Source organism: Bos mutus, chromosome 19 (assembly GCF_027580195.1).
Source record: "Bos mutus isolate GX-2022 chromosome 19, NWIPB_WYAK_1.1, whole genome shotgun sequence".
Taxonomy (NCBI): domain Eukaryota; kingdom Metazoa; phylum Chordata; class Mammalia; order Artiodactyla; family Bovidae; genus Bos; species Bos mutus.
Window position 1 is genome coordinate 33,454,818 of NC_091635.1, and position 13,436 is coordinate 33,468,253.

At 55.8% G+C, this 13,436-nt stretch overlaps 1 protein-coding gene across 2 annotated transcripts in view; it reads left to right on the top strand.

The window, feature by feature from the left end:
* The window catches only part of MRC2 (mannose receptor C-type 2), a 59,742-nt gene extending 46,987 nt beyond the window's left edge, over positions 1 to 12,755 (top strand). The window contains exons 13-30 of one of the 2 annotated variants that reach the window (XM_070390028.1): positions 1,023 to 1,165; positions 2,515 to 2,617; positions 2,870 to 3,008; positions 3,120 to 3,155; positions 3,398 to 3,558; positions 3,645 to 3,712; positions 4,608 to 4,708; positions 4,990 to 5,126; positions 7,757 to 7,871; positions 7,994 to 8,157; positions 8,337 to 8,445; positions 8,936 to 9,174; positions 9,311 to 9,479; positions 9,578 to 9,727; positions 10,048 to 10,167; positions 10,412 to 10,591; positions 11,269 to 11,295; positions 11,401 to 12,755. In XM_070390028.1, the coding sequence (XP_070246129.1) occupies positions 1,023 to 1,165; positions 2,515 to 2,617; positions 2,870 to 3,008; positions 3,120 to 3,155; positions 3,398 to 3,558; positions 3,645 to 3,712; positions 4,608 to 4,708; positions 4,990 to 5,126; positions 7,757 to 7,871; positions 7,994 to 8,157; positions 8,337 to 8,445; positions 8,936 to 9,174; positions 9,311 to 9,479; positions 9,578 to 9,727; positions 10,048 to 10,167; positions 10,412 to 10,591; positions 11,269 to 11,295; positions 11,401 to 11,621 (2,382 nt within the window). In that variant the 3' untranslated portion in view covers positions 11,622 to 12,755. Of the gene's footprint in view, positions 1 to 1,022; positions 1,166 to 2,514; positions 2,618 to 2,869; positions 3,009 to 3,119; positions 3,156 to 3,397; positions 3,559 to 3,644; positions 3,713 to 4,607; positions 4,709 to 4,989; positions 5,127 to 7,756; positions 7,872 to 7,993; positions 8,158 to 8,336; positions 8,446 to 8,935; positions 9,175 to 9,310; positions 9,480 to 9,577; positions 9,728 to 10,047; positions 10,168 to 10,411; positions 10,592 to 11,268; positions 11,296 to 11,397 lie in introns of both variants that reach the window. The other variant, XM_070390027.1, reaches the window with a different exon arrangement.
* Positions 12,756 to 13,436: the final 681 nt, after the last annotated feature.

Consider the following 13,436-nt stretch of genomic DNA (forward strand, 5'->3'; position numbering starts at 1 on the left):
TTTATATGTGACCCCTTATATGTGGAATCTAAAATGTGACAGAGATGAACCTTTCTATGACATAGAAACAAAATCACAGATGTAGAGAAGAGACTGGTGGTTGCCAAGGGAAGGGGGTTGGCAGAGAAATGGAGTAGGAGGTTTGGGTTAGCAGATATAAGCTTTTATATATATAATAAGTAAAGAACAAGATCCTACTGTATAGCACAGAACTATATTCAATATTCTATGATAAATCATAATGGAAAAGAATATTAAAAAAGAATCTGTATATATTTATGGGCTTCCCAGGTAACACTAGTGGTAAAGAACCTGCCTGCCACTGCAGGAAACATAATGAGACTCGAGTTCAATCCCTGGGTCAGGAAGATCCCCCTGGAGGAGGGCATGGCAACCTACTCCAGTATTCTTGCCTGGAGAATCCCATGGACAGAGGAGCCTGGTGGGCTACAGTCCATAGAGTTGCAAAGAATAGGACATGACAAGCGATTTAGCCCGCACACATATATATATATTTATAATTGAATCACATTGCTGTACAGCAGTAATTAACATAACATTGTAAATCAATGTTTTAAACCAAAGTACAGAAGTACTTCGGTTTAAAAAAATTTAAAAATCTTCCAGGCTGTCACTATAGAGATGGGGATTCAGTGGGCTGTGGTGGGGCCTGGTGATCTGTGTTTTTAAACCTGGCTGGGTTTGGGAGCCACTGAGGTAGTCCAGGGTCTTTTATTATAGAAAGATACTGAAATCCAGGGAGCAGAGGGACTTGCCCACAGCAAACTGTGGCTCTGCTGGGATAAGAGCCCTGATTGCCCCACTCGTCACTGGGACCATCTCTGGGAGGTGCCTGTGCCAGTTTTCCTCCCCAGGGGCTTCCTCTCTGATGAGCAGGGCTGTCTTAACTAGCCTCGACACCCTGTCCACTGAAGCCCCAGCCCCCTCTCCACACAAGTCATGGAGGGCAAGTGTCCCGTGGGGAGGTGGGCCGGGGGACAGCTTGGACTCTGCCCCTGCAGGTGTTCAGCTCGGAGCGGCTGCAGGATAAGAAGACCTGGGTCCAGGCCCAGGGGGCCTGCCAGGAGCTGGGGGCCCAGCTGCTGAGCCTGGCCAGCTACGAAGAGGAGCACTTTGTGGCCAACATGCTCAACAAGATCTTCGGGTACTGAGCTTAAGGCGCTGGCCCATGTGCACGTGTGTGGGGCTCTTGGTTTTGCTGGACACAGGGCAGTGGGCAGGGGGAAGGGGACCCCAGCGAGGTTTGCCCGAGGCTTGGAATGACCTGTGTGTCTGCTGCTAGTGCCAGGCCTGCCCTGTCCCCACTTAAGTAACCCTGGTCTCGATGGAGTCGGAGACCCTGTGTTGCTCATGTGAGCCAACAGCACCCTCTCGGACTCTCAGATCACACAAACCTAACCCTAACCCTTAGGGGCTTCCCTGGTGGCTCAGCAGTAAAGAATCCACCTTCAGTGCAGTAGACACAGGAGATGCAGGTTCAATCCCTGGATCGGAAAGATTCCCCTGGAGAAGAGAATGGCAACTCACTCCAGTATTCTTGCATGGGAAATCCCAAGGACAGAGGATCCTGGTGGACTATAGTCCATGGGGTCACAAAGAATCAGACGCGACTGACTGAGCACACATACAACCCTAATCTTTACCATCTTTCCTTCTCCTTGGCAAAATCTATAAGCTTATCCAAGTGAGTGCCCCTTCCTGTAACCCTACACCATCCCATAATAACCCACACTTCTCAATAAACAGCTTTTCCTGAGAGACAGGACGAGAAAGGCTGCAAAAGTGAGCATTTACCCATGGGGGTTCCCCCCAGAACCCTGTCTCTGTCTCGTGGGTTCCTATGACACACAACCCCATCATCCCTTAGCCTTGGGAAACATCCAAATGGATCCAGGTTTCCAGATCTTAATTCCAGGGACGTCTCCTCCCAGCAAACAGCACAATGACATTATTTGACTAGTGATTATTAGAGCCCATGTTGATCGCTTCTCGCTGTGTGCCAGAGGCTGCAGTAAACATTGAACCCACATTCAATGCTCTCCTCAACCCTACAAAGTAGACATTATCCCTTGTGGGCTGATCAAGAGGTTGGGTTATTTGCCCAAGGTCACAGAGCTAGCTGGTCCAGGGATGACCTAGGACTGGAGTCGAGGTGTGTTTGAGTCCATGGCCCCAGGTCTATGCACTGCCCCTGTCTACTTCCTAAAGTGGAAGTCTGCAGACTTGCTGGAGGGGCACACCCTACCCAAAGGGCAGCAGTGGAAGGGGCCAGGCCACACCTGCCCTCAGTCAGTGAGCGGGGTGCCCGGCCCAGCTGGCCCAGTTCTCTCTGGGGAGAAGACATTTTACGGTGGGCTCAACAGTGTTTTCAGTGTGAACCCCAGATGGAGAGGCTCCAGGCCCCCGGGACTGCCCGAGTCACAACTGCAAGGATTCCCCTACAACTCTGACCCTCCCCATGCCTTCTGTCTCCACCCCTGGGTTGTGCTGAAGTGAATCAGAGCCCGAGATCCACGAGCAGCACTGGTTCTGGATCGGCCTGAACCGTCGAGACCCCGGAGCCGGGCAGAGCTGGCGCTGGAGTGATGGACTTGGGGTAAGGGGGCCTGGAGGGAGCGGGCGGATGGACGGGATGTGGGCGTGGCCTTTTGGAGTGGGCGTGGCCTTTCGAAGGTGCACGAGGTTCAGTAGAGGCAGGGCCTATGGCAAGGAGAGGGTGGTGGGGGTGCCTAGCCCAGGTTGGGGCGCGGGGGGGGGTGTCGCAGCTTATGCCAGGCCTCTCGTTGGTCTGCTCTGGGGTTGGGGGTAGCCTGTGCCTGAGGCCCCTCTCCCCCTCTGACGTCACCAGTTCTCTTACCACAATTTCGACCGGAGCCGGCACGACGATGATGACATCCGCAGCTGCACGGTGCTCGACTTGGCCTCCCTGCAGTGGGTGGCTATGCAGTGCGAGACGCAGCTGGACTGGATCTGCAAGATCCCTCGAGGTTGGTGGGGCGGCGCTGCCGGACCGGGCAAGGGATGACGGGCGGCAGGGCCCGGGGTCCAAGGAAGGGTCTCCCTTCTCTGCAGCGTGTCTGTCCCTGTTGTCCCCGTAGGCACGGACGTGCGGGAGCCTGACGTCAGCCCGCAAGGTGAGGCTTCCTGTCCATCCCACACCCCCTGGCAGCCGGCCAGGGAAGGGCTTGACCAGGACAGAAGGGAAGGGGGTTAAGGGTTTGAGCCGAGGGAAAAGGGGATCGGGGCACATTACTGGTCCAGGTCAGATGGGCTCGCAGGCCCGCCTGCCCTGGCTGCCCTGAACCCGCCTTGTCCTCCTTGGGCGGGGTGGGCAGGCAGCCGAAGCCTGGACTCCACCCACATGCTGCCCCTGCAGGCCGGCGGGAATGGCTGCGTTTCCAGGAGGCTGAGTATAAGTTCTTCGAGCACCACTCCACGTGGGCGCAGGCGCAGCGCATCTGCACGTGGTTCCAGGCTGAACTGGTCTCAGTGCACAGCCAGGCCGAGCTGGACTTCCTGGGGCACAACCTGCAGAAGGTGGGCATGCCAGCAAGCAGGGAGGGCAGCCCGGGAGCCAGGGAAAAGGCCCTGCCAATCCTCACCTGCCTGCCCGGCTTCCCCAGTTCTCTCGGGGCCAGGAGCAGCACTGGTGGATCGGCCTGCACACCTCAGAGAGCGACGGGCGCTTCAGGTGGGAGTCCTGGCCGGGCGGTGGGTGTGGCTGGGCAGCGGGGCGCATGCGTGGATGGCTAGCAGGGACTCGGGCTGGAAATGAGAGGCAGCATCGCACACAAGAGACAAGATTTGGTTTTGAATCCGGTTCTGCCCATTGCGGGCTGTGTGGCCTTGAGCAAGTGACTTAACCTTTCTGGGCCTCTCTTGGTTTTCTCACCAGAAAATGAAACAACGAGGCCTGCCTGGTAGGGTTGTCCTTAGGACTAAAAATAAGGTGTCTGAATCCTTGGTGCTGCATCCAGCTCATTGTTCACTCACTCGGTCGTGTCTGACTCTTTGGGACCCCATAGACGGCAGCCCACCAGGCTCCCCCGTCCCTGGGATTCTCCAGGCAAGAACACTGGAGTGGGCTGCCATTTCCTTCTCCAATGCATGAAAGTGAAAAGTGAAAGTGAAGTCACTCAGTCGTGTCCGACTCTTCACGACCCCATGGACTGCAGCCTACCAGGCTCCTCTGTCCATGGGCACTAAATAACAACAATTCGTATTATGCTGGGGTCACTCACGAAAAAGGTCCACTGAAGACGTGGGCAAGAACACATGATGGTCCAGAGGGGCCTCTTCATGCTCAGGGCTCACCTACCAGAAAGACCAGAGAGCACATGAGTGTCTGAGCACAGCGTTGCCACTGGACTCCTGCTCTGGGATCCTTAGACTTCTTTTCTAGTTAGAGAAATGGAAGGCACTGGGTCCTTGGACTCCTGCTGCACTGAGCTCAGTAGCCTCGCTCTTCAGTCTGTGGCCCTGAGCCCCTAGACTTGGGCCCTGGTCTCTGCCCCCTCGCTTCTGCATTCAGGGGAGGTCTAACCTGGTGCCCTGTACTGGGATCACTCCTGCTTGTGCCATTGCAGGTGGACAGATGGTTCCATTATAAACTTCATCTCCTGGGCCCCCGGCAAACCTCGGCCCATCGGCAAGGACAAGAAGTGCGTGTACATGATGGCCAGCCGAGGTGAGGGCAGGGTAGGGCAGAGAGGGTGCAGAAGCCGAGGGGAGGGTTGGTGTTCAGGGCAGCGAGGTGAGCCCAGGCAGGGGCCTCAGTCTCTTCTCATTCTCTCTGTTCGCCCAACCCAAAAAGGATTGGATCCAGAGAGGGGCAGGCCGGTGCCTGTCCAGCAGCCGCAGAGCACTTGAGTTCAGAGCTGGACACAGGACCGCCTCCTCTCAGGGCGTGAGGCCAGGTGCTGGCAGCCCAGCCCCACACTCAGAGTGACTGCTCTTCACTTTTCACAGAGGACTGGGGGGACCAGAGGTGCACAACAGCCTTGCCTTACATCTGCAAGCGGCGCAACAGCACCAGAGAGCAGCAGCCCCCAGACCCGCCGCCCACAGGGGGCTGCCCCTCTGGCTGGAGCCAGTTCCTCAACAAGGTAGGGAGTAGGGAGGGGGCCTGAGGGGAAGGCTGAGCTTCAGGAGTCCTGGCCCTCTGGCAACCTCAGAGTCATGGCCTCTGGCCTGAACCTACCACCCTCTCCCCTGCTCAGCCCCAGGACCAGGGCTAGACCCCTCGGACACTAACTCAGCGTAGTGACACCTTCCAGTTCATAAAGTAATAAGGTTGCCCATATCGTTTGGTGAGTTTTCTAGATCCTTGGTCACCAAACATCTTGATAATGAACTCTTATTAAAAACAAAATGTTGAACATACAAAATATATATGTGTGCCTTACATATGTGTGCAAAAGTAAATATATGTATTTACTTCCATATTGGGACTTCCCTGGTGGCTCAGACGGTAAAAGCATCTGCCTACAATGAGGGAGACCCGGGTCCAATCCCTGGGATGGGAAGGTCTCCTGGAGAAGGAAATGGCACCCCACTCCAGTATTCTTGCCTGGAAAATCCCATGGATGGAGAAGCCTGGTAGGCTATAGTCCATGGGGTCGCAAAGAGTCGGACACGACTGAGCGACTTCACTTTCACTTTCCATATTAATGTGACTGATGTCATATATAATAAAATATGTACAAGAACAAAACAATCTAAAGCCTGAGCTAAAGATTTTAAATGGACGTGAGTCTGAGTGAACTCCGGGGGTTGGTGATGGACAGGGAGGCCTGGCGAGCTGTGATTCATGGGGTTGCAAAGAGTCGGACACGACTGAGCGACTGAACTGAACTGAAATGAAAGATTTTAAAACAGTATTTTTAGGTTTTCAAAATTTTTCCTTTTAATGGTATGAAAAACATTTTGTGCTCACTCTTCAATTGATCAATTATAATAATTATTACTATTTTAAATAATTTTGATAAGAGCAAAGTGATCACATATGCTTCATTATTTTTATTTATTAATTTTTAATTTCTTTATTTATTTTTGGCTGCACTGGGTCCTCCTTTGCAGGACCTTTGCAGGCTTTCTCTAATTGTGGCGAGTTGGGGCTATTCTTCGTTGTGGTTCACGGGCTTAGTTACTCTGTGGCACGTGGGATATTCCCCGACCAGGGATAGAACCTGTGTCCCCTGCGTTGGCAGGCAGATTCTTAACCACTGGACCACCAGGGAAGTCCCTATACTTTATTAAAAAATCTAGGTCTGACACTGATTCAGACTTCACAGGTCTTGTTTGGAGTTCAAATTATTTTAGAACATGGATTGAATGGTTGTTGTAGATGAAAAGATTGCCTTACAAAGACAAATAGATGAAGAAAGTTCATCCATCATTGGCTGGGCTTTCTAAGTCCTTCTCTCCATTTTTCGGTCCTTCTGCCAGTTAAATGCCAATTAAATTTTTCAGTCCTTCTGCCGATTTTTGTTTAAAAACTAGCTCATCAATTTTTGCATTTAAATGAATCTGCCTTATAAACTACTGAGAAGAACTGATTGAGAGGGTTTAAAAAAAGTCTCTGGAAGATTTTTTAAAAAACAACATTTAGAAGATTCTCTTTCCAACTATTTTGAGTGTACAGCTAGGAGAGTTTGAGGCAATCAAGAGAATCAGGATGGATGTGCCTCTAAACATGTTTTCAAAATGTTCCTTCTAGAGTGTGAGTTTCTTTCCAAGAGTGGTTAGTGACCCATGGGCTGATTCATCCAACCTGATTAGACCTTCATTGTTTTTATCTAGCGGCTGAAAGAGCTTATCCCAGGAAGCAAAGTGTGCTATTTCCTTGTGGTTTTCCCTGGCATCCTTAGTATGAGCTTTGAATCATGCCTTCTTTGCCGGACACTGTAAGACTGCTTAACTGAGTTGTGAGGATTAGATTAGTTAACACTAGATAACATAATCCATAAATCTTTGTCATGCGCTGGAGTGCAGCCAGCTCATAGTGTCATGGAGCTCTCACTGTCTTCAGATTATTCAAGCAAATAATACACCTTTTCTGCCTTAAAGAAAACAAAAAGAGTAAGATGTATTATTTATATTTTGAAACAAAAAAAACTAAAACTCATCTATACTCTCCAGAGATAACCACTATCCATATTTGTCACTCCACTTTCTGACTTTTCCCCCGTAACTGAGATCATACTAAATAGCACAATTTTGTAGCCAACCTTTTTTTCCTCAGTGTTGTATTTTGAGTATTTCTCCATGTCATTGAATTGCTCCAAAAGCTTATTCTTATGGCTTCCTCCACCTAATCTAAAACAATATATTTCATATATGTAACCGGTCCCTTTCTTAATTTGTCAGCATCATTGTAATGATACCAATAATTCTGTTGAAGGCCTTTGAAGTATATGAAGCCAAGAACCAGACAGACCTTGTCCCCAGGCGTGGCCCAGGGGTTGCTGTCATAGGTAGTGCAGCATTTGGTGGCCCAGAGAAATCTTCCCACTTTAAAATTCCTCAGGGGTGGGCAAGTGTATGTGAATTTGCCATGCCAGGTCGGGAGGGTATCAGAGCCTTGGTCAAGGAGACCCAGATGTCCTGGTTCTCCTGTTTTTCTCTCCCAACCCCCAAAGCCTCCCCAGGGCCTGGCGCTGAGGGGTCGGAGTTCCTGGGTGTGGGGGCCAGGGAGGTGGAGCTGGGTGTCACGCCTCCCCCCTCCGCCCCACAGTGTTTCAGAATCCAAGGCCAGGACCCCCAGGACCGGGTGAAGTGGTCAGAGGCACAGTTCTCCTGTGAACAGCAAGAGGCCCAACTGGTCACCATTGCAAACCCCTTAGAGCAAGGTAGGGTCAGCCCAGGGGGAGGCCCCAGAATCCTCTGATACCGTCCCCCTAGACGGCTAGAGCAGAGTGAGGAGGGGGCTGCCGCCCTGTGGCTCATCACAGTCTGTTCTGGGGGACTGTAGCGTTCATCACAGCCAGCCTGCCCAATGTGACCTTTGACCTTTGGATTGGCCTCCATGCCTCAAAGAGGGACTTCCAGTGGGTGGAGCAGGAGCCTCTGCAGTACGCCAACTGGGCCCCTGGGGAGCCCTCTGGCCCTAGCCCTGCTCCCAGCGGCAACATACCGGTGAGGAAGCCCCTGCCCCATGCTCTCCTCTTCACCCGCTAACCCGCCCTGGCCCGCAGCACGTGTCTTCACACCTGGGGACCCCCTTGCAACCTCTTTGCTCATAGTACAGACTTTTGGGGGTGGTGGCACAAGGCAGGCAGCTCTTGGGGCTCCCCTGAGCGGCTCCTTCCCCCCAGACCAGCTGTGCCGTGGTCCTGCATAGCCCCTCAACCCACTTCACTGGCCGCTGGGATGACCGGAGCTGTGCAGAGGAGACCCATGGCTTCATCTGCCAGAAGGCCACGGGTAGGTATCACCCGGGAGCCTGGAAACCTCAGCCCAGGGCTGGATGCTGTGGGCCGAGCCAGGAGGAATGAGGCATGGTCCCTGATCTCAGGGGACCACTCTGCTTGGGAAGCAAATGTGCAGAAAGGCCAGGCACCGATCAGAGGGACAGGCAGTGAGCATCCAGGGGTTGCAGGAGGAAGGTTTGGGATTTGGAGGGCTACCCAGGCAGAACTAAGACATTGGGCATGCATTGTGGCAGGGACCCCGTGGTTCAACATCTGAGGCTTCTGCAGCTCTGAGCAGGGGTCCCTCTGCCCTGGGTTCCTGGTCAGCCTCAAGGTTCCTCATCCCTTTACTAGTAAGAACATATTATTAATAACAACAGTGACCGACGGTTACCATGCCCAAAGGAGAGTTGGTCTCTGCCTGCTGTTCCCCCTCGGCCTCATGCCTGGGGATGGGGTGAGGGGAGCAGAGCCCGGCCTGAGTCCTGCCCCCTTCCCTGTAGACCCCTCCCTGAGCCCATCCCCAGCAGCGTCGCCCCCTGCCCCGGGCGCTGAGCTCTCCTACCTCAACGGCACCTTCCGGCTGCTGCAGAAGCCGCTGCGCTGGCACGACGCCCTGTTGCTGTGTGAGAGCCGAAATGCCAGCCTGGCGCACGTGCTTGACCCCTACACCCAGGCCTTCCTCACTCAGGCCGCCCGAGGGCTGCGCACGCCACTCTGGATTGGGCTGGCCAGTGAGGAGGTAGGCACTGGGCTGGGGCCCCCTACCCCCAGTTCCCTCCCTGTCTCCTCCTAACCCCCTGCCTTCCGTGGCCACCCCCCTCCATCCGGCCCTGGCTGGTCCCCTTGCTCCCGTCCTGATGGCCCCCTGTGCCCAGGGCTCCCGGCGGTACTCTTGGGTCTCGGAGGAGCCGCTGAGCTACGTGAGCTGGCAGGACGGGGAGCCCCAGCACCCCGGGGGCTGCGCCTACGTGGACACGGATGGTGCCTGGCGCACCACCAGCTGTGACACCAAGTTGCAGGGTGCTGTGTGTGGAGTTCACGGCGGTGAGTGCCCACCCGCTGGGGCAAGGGCTGGCCAGGGAGAAGCCGACCCCAGGAGGACCCTGGGCCACTTCCTCAATCCTGCATTTCCCCCCTCACAGGGCCCCCTCCTCCGCGACGAATAAGCTACCACGGGAGCTGTCCCCAGGGGCTGGCGGACTCGGCATGGATTCCCTTCCGAGAGCACTGCTACTCCTTCCACATGGAGCTGCTGCTGGGCCACAAGGAGGCGCTGCAGCGCTGCCAGAGAGGTGGGCTGGGGAGGGGGCGAGCGCCCCCACCTGGGCGTTTCGGGTGGCGACCCCTCTCGAGGACGCTCAGAGACCCCACGAATATAGTCCCCGAGCTGCACTCTGCTTGTCGGCTGCACTCACCTCTCAGTGCCCCTCAGGGCCCAATCCACACAGACCACCTGGGACGGGACATGGATGTAAATGTAGCCCCCCGTTACACGCACGTCTCCATGCCATCCTCTATTCAGGTTGCCAGGGAAGAGGGCGGGGCCTCTCCGGGGGCTCTGCTACCCCCCAGGAGACTCGCCTGCCCTGACGTCGGCCTCCTTTGTGTCCAGCGGGCGGCGCGGTCCTGTCCATCCTGGATGAGATGGAGAACGTGTTTGTCTGGGAGCATCTGCAGAGCTCTGAGGGCCAGAGTCGGGGCGCCTGGCTGGGCATGAACTTCAACCCCAAAGGTGGGCCTCCTGGGTATAGGGTCAGGAGGGGCAGGCCTTGGGCTACAGCGGGAGGCCCTCCGCTGGGGCTTGGCTGGTGGTGAAGGGTGGGGGGGTGGGCGGTGAGGGCCTGTGGGAGGGGGGTGAGGATCTGTGGGATGTGGGGGTTTTCTAGAACAGGCCTCTTCTCTCCCATCTGCTTCTGCTCCATTTCACTGCTCCCCCATCCCCAACAATGCACCCCCCCATGCCACCTTTCCCACAGGGGGCACCCTGGTCTGGCAGGACAACACAGCTGTGAACTACTCCAACTGGGGGCCCCCGGGCCTGGGCCCCAGCATGCTGAGCCACAACAGCTGCTACTGGATCCAGAGCAGCAGCGGGCTGTGGCGCCCGGGGGCCTGCACCAACATCAGCATGGGCGTCGTCTGTAAGCTCCCTCGAGGTGCGGGAGACATCTGGTGCTGGGGGGCGGGGGGGCCCGGGCCGCTGCTCATTCTGCAGGCCACACAGTGGATGGGAGGGAGTCAACAGGCCTGGGGTCACCGGGACCCTCCTCTGGGATCAATTGGTCTGTACCAAGGACTGGCCCTTCCTGAAAATTGCCAGAGTAGACAGCCATTGGTAGACAGTAACCATTTTGTAGTGGTTAAAGGCAGGGATATGGGGTTCGAGCCCAGGCCAAACCGTTTGCCAACTCTGTGACCTTGGGTAAATTGCTCAAGCTCTCTGGCCTCAGTTTATTCATGTAAAATGGGGTAATAAAAGTACCTATGGGCTTTGAAGGTGGCTCAGTGGCAAAGAATCTCCCTGCCAACGCAGGAGATGCGGGTTCAGTCCCTGGGTTGGGAAGATCCCCTGCAGGAGGAAATGGCAACCCCCTCCAGTATTCTTGCCTGGGAAATCCCATGGCCAGAGGAGCCTGGCAGGCTACAGTCCAAGGGGTTGCAGAAGAGTCGGACACGACTCTGCGGCTAAACAACAACAGTAATAAGAGTACCTATGAGAGAAGTAAATGAGCCAATTAAGTGTCTGGCACTGCAGGAAATGTTCTTGCATGTTTGCTTATTATTACTGTATTGTTACTACCACTGTTGTTAACTGGTCCCTCCTCCCCTACAGCTGAGGCGAGCAGCTTCTCCCCATCAGGTGAGTGGCAGGCAGGACTAGCCCTCTCCCCCCGGGTCCTGGTCATTCTGGGCAGCGGGCGGGCATGGCGGGGCTTCTGACCAAGGGTCCTTCCGGCCACAGCAGCCCTCCCGGAGAACCCCGCGGCCCTGGTGGTGGTGCTGATGGCGGTGCTCCTGCTCCTGGCTCTGCTGACGGCTGCCCTGATTCTCTACCGGCGGCGACAGAGCGTCGAGCGTGGGGCCTTCGAGGGTGCCCGCTACAGCCGCAGCTCCTCCGGCCCCAGCGAGGCCACCGAGAAGAACATCCTGGTGTCCGACATGGAAATGAACGAGCAGCAGGAGTAGAGCCGAGGGTGTGGGCGGGGCCGAGGGCGTGGGCGGGGCCGGGGGAGCTGGGCGCCCCACCAGCTGCGGTCCAGTCGGCCTACGGGGGGAGGTGGCGCCCTGGGGAGCGCTGTGGGGAGCTGGGGCTGGCAGGGCCTGGGCTGGTGGGGTCCTTCCCTCCCATGAGGGCTGGGCTGAGGCCTGGCTGAGTGCAGCATGGCGTTTCCTTTTGGGGGGGCCCTAAGGTCTTGTCACCCGGGCCTGTACCCCCATGGTCACCGGAGGCAGGACAGGAGCCTCTTTCTCCCTGCCCCCACCCCCCAGGCCTGTCCCCTAACCCTGGGACCCCCTCTTCTCGCTGCAAAGTCTGAGGAGCCTCCCTGAGCCCTCAGCCGGCCTCTGTCGCTTCTCCCCTACCCTGGCAGCTCAGCTCCTCATCCCACATCCTCCCTGCCCCCCCACCCGCTGTCCGCCCGCCCTGCATCCTGCCTGCTCTCCCAGCCCTTCCTTCTGAGCCAGGGCCCTGGGGTCTGGGGAGCCCTCTCTTGCTGTTGGTGGGGGTCACAGGGGGTGAGCATTTGTCAATTGTGTGCCTGCTGGGGTGGCTGTAGGGCATGACGGGAGGGTTCTGGGCTGGGACTGAGGACCGGAGCATCACTGTGGTATCAGCTGGGCTGGAGACAGGTCCGGGGAGAGACACCCTGACCTCCTGGGGATGACCGGGCTGGGCTGGGGTGTCATCTCCTGCCGGTCAGAGGAGGGCTCTGTCCCTGTAAAGTCCCCTGTGGGGACCAAAGTAAGTTCCCTAAGGTTTCCAGGTCCTGGCTGTAGTTTGGAGAGAGAGAAGGTGGTTGGCCAGGGTCAGTGGGAGCTGGGGTGCGCCCTCTAAGGGGGGCCCAGAGGAGCAGCACCTGAACCCCCTGGAGTGGCCCCTGTGTGGGGGAGACGACCCACCCAGAACCTTTCCAAGAGGCCGGAGCCCCAGTTAGAATCACCAGTCCTGGCGCCATGGCCCAGGGCAATGTGAGCACAGACTCCAAGACACGGTCCTTTTTGTAGTTCTTAATTTTTTTTAATGTGCCATTATTGTTTTAAAAAGAAAAAGATAAAAGAAAAGCAAACAAATAAAACACCTTTCAGAGGCTTGAGAGAGAAGGGTCCCCACTTTGTTTTGTTGGGAGTCTTGTCCTTCATACTGCTTCAAAGATACATGTTATTTTGGGGGGCTTGCATCTGTTTTGCTTCTGTCTTGGGGCCACGGGACCCCAGCCTTCTCTCTGCTCCTGGGGATACGTGTGAGAGTAAGCATTCAGGAGCCAAAGGACAGTGGCGTGAGCTTGGGCAACTTGGCTCCCTTTTCAAAGTGTAAAACAGGAGAACAGGATGCACCTCCCGAGCTCCTTTAAGGAGGTTGAGGATTAAGTGAGATCACCTGGGCAAAGCAATCTGCACAGGGCCTTGGCGCTCGAGCTGTAATTGTCCCATAAACGTCAGCTGGTACTGCTTGTCTCTGGGCTGTGGCTCCCAGGCCAGCGTGTGAGGTACCCCTGCCAGACCGCGGTGGGGGCCCCACACCACCATGCTTCCAAGACAGACCTGCATTTGAGCTGCAAGACAGTGAGTACACATTTGTCCCTGGGTAGTGTGGGCTCTGAAACTGCCCTGAGGCAGGGGAGTGGGTCACAGGACCCCGCCCACCACCATCACCTCCATTCAGGATGTTTGAGCTGGAGTTAGAGCCGCAAACAGAGAAGGCCTTGACAGCCAAGGATGGTCAACTGTTCCAGGTCGCGCTGGGTGCAGTGAGAAGGCTTGAAGCAGGCCGAGGGCCGGGAG